Below are 11,424 nucleotides of genomic sequence, written 5' to 3'. Positions count from 1 at the left end.
GCTGTGGGTTAATTTGTCCGACTGCAAAACCATTTGAACTGCAAGGTCAGTCATTCAAGCTAACCAGCTGCTCCTCAGAAAACCTATACAGGGTCACTATGGGTCAGAACAGACTTGATGGCACTTAACAACAACAACAACAACAACAAGAACATACATGTGGTTCAGAGTTTTCGAACTGTCCCCTCAACCTGCTTCATCTGGTATTCTGTGTTATTGATGACGGAGATCCTCACTACACTTCTACCCTATCCGTCAGCAAGCCCCGCCTTCCCATTTCTTTTTATAAGCAGAAGTTGTTTATTTTCTCCCAGACTTTGGTATTTATAGTTAGTTGATTATTGTATGTTTGTGTATTTTCAGGTACTCACCATCTGTCTCCTGGTGGATATGGTAGAGTGAAGTGTGAGCCCAGTTAGTTCTCTGTTTACTGTGTAAGATAGTTCATGGTGGGCTTATGAACCTCCAGGAGTAGGGGCTGTATTTTACGCACCTGACCCCACACAGAACAGAGGCTACACAGGACAGGATGCCACTGACCACTGCGTTGGTGAGGACAGGGACTGGCCACACCCCCAGCTAGCAGGGGGCACGGACACAAGGGAGAATTGTCACCCCTTGCTGCCAACCTTTAGCTTCATCCTGTGCCTGTAGGCCCACTATATCAACAGTTATTAGCAAAAGCTTAAGGTGGCCATGCCATGCCACAACAGCCCATATTCCCTGTTTTTCTTTCTCACTGCTTTTGTTCAGCTTCTCCTTCTAGTTGGTACTTAGTCCATCTCTCTCGGTCTTTTCTCCTGGTGCTTATAATTCTGGAACACCATTTGTATCTGTTTCAATCAGTCTCTCATGTTTTTGTTGCAGAGTTTCAGGTTAGCTCAATGTGTCCGCTTACTCCGCTATCGCCTCCCTGACCTTTTATTGACAACATTTTAAGGAATCACCATAGTATTTTCCACAGTGTTTGCACCATATTATAATCCTACCAGCATTGTGGGAGAGTTCCAGTATCTCCACACCCTCACCAGCATTTGTTGTTTTCTGTGTTGGAACTTTGCTGTTAATATTAGAGTGAGATGATATCCCTTATGGTTTTGGTTTTCATCTCTCTCATAGCTAATGTATGTCTTTCATACTTCAAACATATTATCAGGAGGGACCAGTCCCTGGAAAAGGACAGCATGCTAGGTAAAGTGGAGGATAACCAATAAAGAAGAAGACCCCCAACAAAATGAATTGGCACAGCAGTGGGCTCAAAATTTAATGATTGTGAGGATGGCGCTGGACCAGGCACTATTTCATTCTGTTGTGCATAGGGTCACTATGAGTTGGAACCGACTCGGCAGCACCTAACAACAACATGGCATATGATCGTGAGCATTTCTTCATGTTTGTTGGACACCTGAATGTCTTCTTTGGTGAAGTGTCTGTTCATTTTTTAATTGGACCATTTACCTTGTTGAGTTGTTGAAGTTTTTATAAATTTTTGAGAGTTGTCTCTTGTCTGATATATCATTGCCAAAAATTTTTACCAGTGTCTGGATTCTCTTTTTACTCTTATAGTGAAATCTTTTGATGTTCTTAAGAGTCTACTTTTTAGGAGGTCCTAGTTATCTCTTTTGTCTTCCATTGTTTGTGTATTTTTAGTTATATTTAATAGTGTATTTAAGCCAAATATCACAGTCTTTTAAGTTTACCCCTGTTTTTCATTGATAATCTTTATTGTTCTAAGTTTTATATTTAGTTCTTTAATCTATGTTAAGTTAATTTTTGTATATAGTGTGAGATACGGATCTAGTTTCTCTGTAAGTGGATTTCCAGTTTTGCCAACACCATTTGTCAAAGAGGCCATCTCTTCCCCAGTTTGAAGTGGTTTTCCCCTTTGTCAAAGATCAACGGCTGTAGGAGTATGAATTTTCTTCTGGAAACTAAATTCTGCTCCGTTAGTCTATGTGTCTCTTTTTGTACCAGTACCAGGCTGTTTTGACCATTGTGGCTGTATGTACTAGTTTTTAAGTTTGGGTAGTGGGAAGGTTCCTACTTTGTTCTTCTTTAGTAACATTTTCCTTGGCTGAAGTCTTTTTTTTATCCATATAAAGTTAGTGATCAGTTTTTTCCTGTAGCTTTCCAAGGATTGGTTGTTATGTTTGAACTGCCAACCTTGTGTTTAGCAATTCAGTGCTTATTCTACATTGCCACCCCAAGACTCTAGCTTTAGGTTGATGTTACTTGTTTTTCTGTAGTCATCAGAAATATAATTAGTTAGAAGATTTACCTTAGTTTTGTAGCAAAAGTTAGTTAACATGTAGAAATATAGAATATAGATTTTTACTTAGAAATACTTAATTTTAGTAAAACGCGAGTCAATTGATGTATAAAGAAGTATTTGTAAAATATATACATCAATCTTCTCATTTAAATCAACTTTTTTTTTTTTTTTTTTACTTACTGGATCACGGAGTGCCTGCCATATGCTGAGGACTGTCGTGAGCACTAGGGTCATTAATGTTGAGCCAGGATAATATCCTATTCACACATCTAATCTGGGCTACTTCTTACTCTGCTTTGCTCTATATGTGTGTATGTATTAGTAATGAATTCCGAAAGATTCTCATAAGCAGATGTGAAACTAAGCCTAAAATAGTTCAGCAGCAGGATTTGAGTTTTATTATTTTAATAAGGTTTTTCAGAAAGTAGATATATAGAGTTCAAGAAGGCCTAAGTACAAGGGGACTTCAAAAGTTCATGTAAAAAATCAAATTTATTTTCCACTAACTTTTTGAAGTTCCCTCTTATAGCATGTATGATATGTGATCCTATTCTTTATTACCACTAGTACTGGAGTAATGAATACTCAGCTATGTATATTTAAAGAATGAAATTCACAATTAATAGGACTTCCATCCCAAATAACTGCATCTTCACATTTGTTCTTTCTTTAATAGGATTCTCCTTCATTATTCCAGTACTGAAACTCCACCCACTTTTGAGATTGTATACTTCCTTGAGCCTTAATTTTCTAACTTCTACTTCATTAGAGGGAAATGAATGGTACTTTCAGATATTTGAGAATGTATCTTTTCATGTTATTCATTAACAAGATAGAGTACCATTGAATTTAACTAACTAATAAAGCTAACACTTTATCAGTAATAACTTAAGAATTCTGGTGAATAATTTCCTGTTTCTTATTTTTTTTTTCATTCAAATAAAAAAAATTCTCAGGGCAGAGTTATTTTCTCCCAAAGTATATAGAAATAGAAATGAATTTGACACCTCAGGTTGTCAATGTTTCTTAGTTGCAAGTATGTTAGCATAAGGTCTCAAAGGGATAGAATTGAGTGAACACATTATACTGATTTATTCATTTCTTTGTTTACTTAGATATAAATCGTTACTGTCATTTTAGGAAAATACCAGTTTTACCTGTACTTCAGTAAAAAGATGGCAAGATATCAAGCTATAGCCATGCTCTAGAAAAGAAGCAGTAGCAAAAATGAGTTAATTGTGATGTCAACACAAATGTGCTTACACTACCCTGGGAAGACTTTATTGATATTGATAGAGAGCTCTCGCCCACAGTTAAGAGGTTATATTAAAAGATTTGTGATATTATCTATGAAGAGCTTTGACTTACAGAAAAACATAAAGTACAATTTTTGTAACAAATTCAAATTTAAATTATATTTTTATATGATTCTATAGATTATTTGGAAAAGCATGGTATTTAAAGTGCAGAGATTTTTTTTTTCCTTTACATCTTTGAAATATTTATTAAATGTGACCCTCGCATCTCTGCTCGATATACTTCAAATAGCTAAATTATATCCATTTCCTACATGGGATGTATAGTAAACAAATTTTAAAAATCTAGACTTTATTTTTACCTTTTATATAAGTATGAAAGATCCTCAATTTTATGTTTTTGTAGGGTGAATAAAATTTCTAATTCAAATTTACTAGTTTGGTCCTTATAGGCATGTAATTAGCAGCTTTTATAATAAGAATTATAATTTAATCTACTACAGGGATTAAAATTCATAACTATATTATGAGAGGACTTCAGAAAGTTAATAGAAACATGGAGTTAATAGATACTAGAATTTTTTCAGAAACTGTTTGAATTCCTCTCATAATAATTTCTGAATTTTCATTTGCAGTAAGTTAGACTGAATCATAATACTACTTTAGTATTATATGGCTCATCTCGGGCATGAGTACAGCATAGGCTTTGAAGAAAAGTTTAGCTTTGTTTCAATATTAAATAAATTGATTAATCTTAATTCTATTTAAACAACCCCTAAATTTAATAACCAAATAATGTATCCTTTCAGTTTCTTACTTACAGTGCAGATAATTATTAATATAATGACTAGTTACTGATTAAGTGCTCCCTACTGTATGCTTGCCTCGCTTTCACCTAGAATCTAGGGCCATTAATTTCTGTAACCATTTCAGTGAGCTGCCATAGTTTTCAGTCTGTACTGTCACCTGATCCAAGCATGCGCCAAAATATCCACTGTTTCTGGCTCCTGTCTGCTGAATCTGCTTTGCAAACCCTTCGTTTTTTGAGCTTTTGCTTTAACCAAAATCTAAATTTAAGAAATTCTTTCGAGTATGGACATACGCCATTTGCTTCCTTAGCTCCCATGCTATGTAACTCCTTAGTGTCTATTAAACTTGTAAATACTTTATTAAATATAACAGTAGCATCTCCTTGTGCAAATGCGTGCCTCATGTGTCAAAATAAAGGCTGCTTGTGAATTTGTCAGAAGAATATGAATGCTACACTTGCGCTGCATTCAGTTTTTTTGTTGTTGTTTTATGTTTTTAATCAGCCACTTATTTTTCCATAGTGTTTGGTTTAATTATCTGATTATTTTATGTGTTATCCCAAGGTAAGTTTGATGTAAAAAAAAAACAAAAAACCTTTGTATTCTATGTGGGTTACACATATTTCCTAGTAATTATTATTACATTTCCATTTAGATATGCTGGCCATTTCTAATTAAATATATTTGAATTTAAAATAAGTAGTTCTACCACCATTTCTTATTAGCTTTTAAGACAATCTTATGGATTACTACTTATGAATTTAATTTTTAGACAGAAAACCTAAGCTACCATGTATTATTTGTGGTACAAACATAGGCAAATCTAATGTGAAAAATATCCATTCTATAAAATAATTACTTGCTTTAATAAATAGTATTTTAAACTTTCAGAAAAGTAAATAGTAGCTTCCGTTAGAGCATTTAAGAAAAGCTATACTTTATATCCCACAATTTTTCAGGAAAAGAATGATTTTCTGAACTTATGAATATTTCGACTATTCTTTATGATACCAATTTGTATGGAATCAAAAATAATTTGGTATATTAGACAAGCTACTTGAATAATATTTTTTCTTATAAACATTCCCATTTAGGAAAAGGTGATATCTAATGAGTCTTCAAATTGGCTCACAGATCTGTCTTAGAAGAAAATGAATGGATTTGAAATATATTTGAGCTGTTAATGTATACATTTCAGTTAGGAATAGATAAAATTCTGTAGTATAGTAGAGCATATACAAAAAGGGTAACCTAATTGTCTTGCACATTTAATTCATATTATTGATTGGTATACCATTTGTAGTCTTTTCTATTTCTCTTCCTCTCATCTTTATTTTATCTCGTACTTTGATCTCTTCCTCAGTTTCCTGGAGTCTGCATTTCTTTCTTTTCTTCTGAAAGAAAGTATTAGGGTAGCTCTGTCTTCGATGCAAAACCTTAATTCAAGAAAGGACTGGCATCATTTGTAGTGCTGGCTTTTATCTCCTCATTTCTCCCTTTTGTTGATCTCCTCCCTGTGGAGGAAACAAAATCACATATTAATGTGATCTATAACAAGCCTCTTAACTTTTCTTTACTTTGCTGTCTTCAGTATTTTAATAGTGAGTATAATTCTACTTGTTCTACTTATGTGGGAAAACGTATTTTGGAAATTGGATAGATATTGTAACTCAGAAATAGAAAGTATTTGGTTTATTTATGTTTTCAGTTTTAATAGTAGAAAATGTACAAGAAGAGCTTAGCCTTTAAAGTTATTGGTGATAATTATTTTTAACTGCAAATTGTTCCTAAATGGGGATGGCCACAATTAGAAAGAAGTCAGGATATGCTGATTATAGATGGTTTCTGTTTTCACATCGCTGCATATAAAGAGTTACTTTAAGTTGCAGCTGCTGTTCACCAATAGTTTGCAGCTACATGCAAGTGACTAGGAAGTACATGTGACAGATGCTCCATTTATTCTGCTTCATTGCAAGCAATAGTGGACTTCTCTCTGGTGATAAAACACATTCTAAGTCTGTTCTTAATGATAGGCATACACATTTTATAGGATTAGATTTAAAATTTGCCCTTGCATACATTAACCAAATTATTTGTCTTGATCTTTTGAATGTGTATTTATTTTTTTTTTGGTTTGGATTGGCTATGCTATTTTTTGTCACTTTGCTTTAGGTGTCACATCTCTCCAGAAAAATGATTTCAGATAATGTTCTCTCTTTTAACACTGATAAACCTTTGCCTGGGAAAGAACCTAGAATATATTGAGTTATTAAAGATAGGAATAAAATTAGAGTAAAGTTTAATTTACGGATATAACACATAGTATTTCCTCAGTGAAGTGAGACATAGCATATCCTCTCAGTAGAAGATTAGAATCTGGAAATGCAAACTCTGGGTCTACATTTTAAGTTGTATCTAATGAGCTACAGGTGTCCCTTAAAGTAGTTAAACAAAAAGAACTGAGTGATTTACTTTCCACTTGTCAAATTTAAAATGTTAAATCTTAAGCGTCTTAGAAGTAATGATTTAAACATGAGAAATTTTAAAAGCTTACATAGAACAATACTTCTGTATCTCTTAGAATGTTTATTTGAAACATTTCTTTTCATATAGACATTAGTGAACTGATTTAAAATTTATTTTTCAGATGAACCCGAAACTCGAGATGCATGGTGGGCAGAAATCAGACAAGAAATAAAATCACATGCTAAAGCACTAGGTTGCCATGCTGTAGTGGGCTACAGTGAATCAACTAGCATCTGGTAAATGATAACAACTTGATTTTCTAGGTGGCTGTGATTTACAGAATGTGATCTGAAAAGGGAAAAGTTTTATGCAAATATAGAGAAAAAGATCTTGAAGTGATTGGTAAGAGCTAGGGTTTTGGGATACATCAGACAGTGTTTCTTTTATATGAAGATTAAAATGAGAATGTAGCAAGTGTTAACACGAGGCCATTTCACTGGTATTTTTGGAATCCTTGATGGATTGTAAATGTGTCTTTAAAATTTATTTGTGAACAGCCATGTTTTACTAACTATAATAACATAACTGTATTCTGCTAATGTAGTATCCTTCCTCACTGCCAAGTCACAAAAGCTGTTAATTTCTTTTTCTCATAGCTTCATTTAAACAACCTTTCATCCTTTAAAGTCCATTCCTTTTTTAAAAAACCGTTTATTGTGAATTGAGTGAAGGTTTACAAACAAGATCGTCATCTTTACATCCAACAAGTCATACAACCTGTTTCATCTCAATGATTACAATCCTCTCCCTGCAACAACAATTATCCTGCTTCCTCCCTGTGGTTCCTTTTGTATTCCACCTACCTTCCCATCCCTCTTCAACTTTTTAAAGTCCATTTCTTTCTATTGTTAAGAGTTACTTACCTCCAATACATTCTAATGCCTTTAAAAATAACTTTTCTGCCATCTCTTTATTTATATCTCCTCTAGTCATGCATGATTATTGCCTAACAGCCTTGCATTGTAGTTTCCTCTTATTTCCTGTCTCCACTTGACTTTCAACCATATTTTTTACATTATTTCTAGAAAGTATTCCACTTGCAAATTTGAAGCTATAAAATTCAAGAAAAATCACGAAACTCTAAGTTTAGGCATTACGGAGCTATGCTGTGTTGTCTGTTGTTATTGATCTGACTCATAGTGACCCTACATAGGGTATCTCTGGGATGGGTTTGAACTGTCAACCTTGTGGTTTAGCAGTCCAGTGTCATACCAGGACTCCCCTCTCTTTTTCTTGGCAGGTCATTTATTACACTCGTGAACTACTCTATTCCCATAGTTATCTCCTCTTGTTAAATTTTGTTATCCTTACTCCCTAGTAGATAGTCTTGCTTCATTGGTTAATTTAGAGTCATATATGGGTTCTAGATACAAGGTTTTAAAAGATAGTTCTTGCCATTGTAATTACAATCTACTAGTGTATTATGGGAATATAATACATTTTATGAGAGAGACATACCAGGATGCTGTGGGATCAGAGAGTGTAGTTGGTTAGGAGTAGGATTGGAAGGAAATGCCAGTGAAGTAAGTGATGTTTGAACTGGACATTAATTACATAAATGAGGAAGAGAGGAATAGAGATAGCGTTCCAGGCTCCAGGAATCACGTGTGTGAAGAAAAACCAGAGGTACATTCAGTAGGCTGGATGTAATTCACAAATGGGGTGTGGATAGAAATGAGTCCTTTTAATTTACTTCAAAAGTTTAAGTTGATGCGACACAAGTTCTTTTATTTCTTTTTCTGACCTTAAAACAAAACAAAACAAAACAAAACAAAAACCTTTTAAATGTAAATCTCACTGTTACTCTTTTTGCTATTCTAATCCATTTTACCTACTTCAACTCCTCCTCCTTGATATGCAGTCCTGCTCTTTTAACTCCTTGGCTGAAAACCCAGCAGCTCCATGCTGCTCAGTGAATTTAGTGTTCAGTGCTGCTGGCCTCCTGACTTCCCTGGACTCACTTAGAGTCTATCTTCAGGCATCTGTACCATTTTCCCCTTGTTTCCAGTATTTCATTCCTGTGCTGCTGCTTTTCCCATTTGCTTTGAGCAATCTCATCCAATAATTGTGTAGATTGTGTAACATTTTTTGTTTTTGAATTGGAGGTATGTAAAAGTGTTTTTGTTTGAAGAATTATTTTGAAAATCAGTTTTTTGATACACGTATGAAGAAACTTAAGCTTCTTTTAGTATATTTTAGATATTATTTGTTTCAGACACTTTCATCTTATTATATGTAAATCAAGCTGCAGCAATATTGAAACTTCTAATTATGATTTAAGAAAAAATTTAATAACAGTGTGCTTTAAAATGATATTTTAATAAAATTTAATGAATTGTTGCCAGTTTCAGTAATGTATGTTGCTACTATTTATAGTCTGAAACATTTCCAGTCTCTGTCTTGCCATATTTTAAAGGAAACTGTACTTATGGGTCTCCTGATGTAGTGCTGTAGGATTAGCAGTGAACTGTGAACCACAAGGTTGTCAGTTCAACCCACCAGAAGCTCCTCAGAAGTCCTATATAGGTTGCCCTGAGTCAGAACCAACTCGGTGGCACTTAACAACAACAACAATAGTTATCATGGAGTCCTGGTACGGTGCTGTGGGATAAGCACTTGACTGCAAGGTCAGTTTGAACCGTTAGGTTGGTGGTTCAAACTCACCAGCTGCTCCTTGGAAACCCTTTACAGGGTCGTTATGGGTTGGAACTAACTCTGTGGCACTTATCGACAAAAACAACACAGTTGTTATACTTTATTTTTTATAATTTTTATGTATTAAAGAATTTTTACCCTTTCCATTTTAATAAAGTTGTATTATTTATGTTTTCTGCCTTAGTTTTAGAGGTAATTCTGTGATGTTATTTAATGTTTGTTGTTGTTACATGTTTTTGAGTTGACTCCCACTCAGAGCGACCCTATGTAGGGCTTCTGTAAATCTTTATGGGAGTAGAAAGCTTCATCTTTTTTCCATAGAGCAACTGGTGGACACAGACCACCAACCCGTTTTATGTTTAGTAGTAAGTGCTTATGATACAGAGCCACTGTACTCCCTGTTTAGTGTTTACTGGAGCCTTCATTGGAAACCACGTGGATATTTAGCATTTTCTGAAGTTACATGCCTGAAACACTGACTCATTTGTGTTTTTTGTTTTTTTTTTTTTCATAGTGAAGAGGTCTGTATTTTATCTGCATCTGGGACGGCAGCTGTACTGAACCCCAGATTTCTGCAGGATGGCACCATGGAGGGCTGTTTGGAACAGAGGTTGTTGTGGCTTCCATAGGGGCAGAGACGGGAGAGGTTGACTTCTTTTCTTAGAGCCAGAATAGTTCTCTATGTGGCTGGGTTATTGTAGTATCAAGTGTAGAGGGCAGGATCTAGCACATTACTAATTTTTCACTAAAAATAGCATTAGAATACTATATTGAAGATGTTTCTTAAACATTAAACATTCTTAATTTGAAAAGTAGAGCATTACATTGTATAAGAGTATTTATAAAAGTTTTATGAAAAGTACATTATAAGTTTAATATATGAGGGGGCTTTTATGAAAAAAATGCAATTCCAGTTTTCCACAAACTTATTTTTGTTTTGTTTTTTTACATTCATCTTATCATATTTCGTTTCATTGCAATGATAACAGTCCCCTTCATGATCGTCATTCAACAGAATTTGCTTCCATTCCCTCGTTTTTTTTGAATGTACAGTGAAGCACTCAGAAATATATAACCATTCAAACAACCAAAGGGTACATCCCACAAACTTTAAAGCCTCCTTATGTGTAAAAAGTGAAAATATTAGGTAAAAAGTGAAAATAATAGTTAAAATGAGCTTACTTTTTTGGCTGTTAGCTTCTATAAATGTCAAAAATGTTTTTCATAAACAAAAAAGGACCAAAGATAGTTTCATGAAACTATTAGTTTACCAAAGTCTACTTGGATAATATAAATAATTATATTAATAATTCCTTACTCTACAATATTTGATTTTCATAGACTTTTTTACTGATATATTAAGTAAGCAAAACATTATTATTCCAATTTAATAAGAGGAAGCTCTAAGGTTAAATTGCTTGCTCAGAGACATACAACTCAATTCAGATTTTAATTTAATTTAACAGACTTCCCTGTTGCTTCTGTCATCAGAATGCCATCTCAACAATCAAAGAATAATACCTGGAAATTAATGTGAATTAGAGGGTTATTACGAGAATTCAGTGACACATATGTAAAGGACCTACAGAAAGCCTGTATTATCGTAATGATAGGATGAATTTCTTTTCTAGAGTGTCAATTTGCCAAGATTTAAACTAGTAAAGAGTTTCCTTAGATTAGGGAAGTTTGGAGAACCCTAAAAGATACTGCTGGGTGAAACTCAAGGCATTTTCCTTGGAGTGTCCCTCTGTTTTCATTCCTGTCTTAAAACACCATAATAATTCTAAAATGAATTCATAAACAGCTGATTGCATCAAACAGTTTATAATAAATGGGGGTTTGTGGATGGTTCATACGTGGTTTATATGTGATAGTATGTTGTTTATGAAGCATAGGTGTTTTGGTT

The 11,424-nt window shown here is 34.0% G+C and overlaps 1 protein-coding gene across 7 annotated transcripts in view; it reads left to right on the top strand.

Annotated features, from left to right (window-relative positions):
- The window catches only part of C2CD5 (C2 calcium-dependent domain containing 5), a 135,137-nt gene that overhangs the window by 64,322 nt on the left and 59,391 nt on the right, over positions 1 to 11,424 (top strand). For all 7 annotated transcript variants that reach the window (XM_006866942.1, XM_006866943.1, XM_006866944.1 and 4 more), the window contains 2 exons: positions 6,985 to 7,099; positions 10,033 to 10,128. In XM_006866942.1, coding sequence (XP_006867004.1) covers positions 6,985 to 7,099; positions 10,033 to 10,128 — 211 coding nt within the window. The remainder of the gene's footprint in view (positions 1 to 6,984; positions 7,100 to 10,032; positions 10,129 to 11,424) is intronic.

The sequence above is a fragment of the Chrysochloris asiatica genome, unplaced genomic scaffold (assembly GCF_000296735.1).
Source record: "Chrysochloris asiatica unplaced genomic scaffold, ChrAsi1.0 scaffold00098, whole genome shotgun sequence".
NCBI lineage: Eukaryota > Metazoa > Chordata > Mammalia > Afrosoricida > Chrysochloridae > Chrysochloris > Chrysochloris asiatica.
Note: the sequence above shows the minus strand (reverse complement) of the source record. Positions and strands in the feature narration are given on the sequence as shown.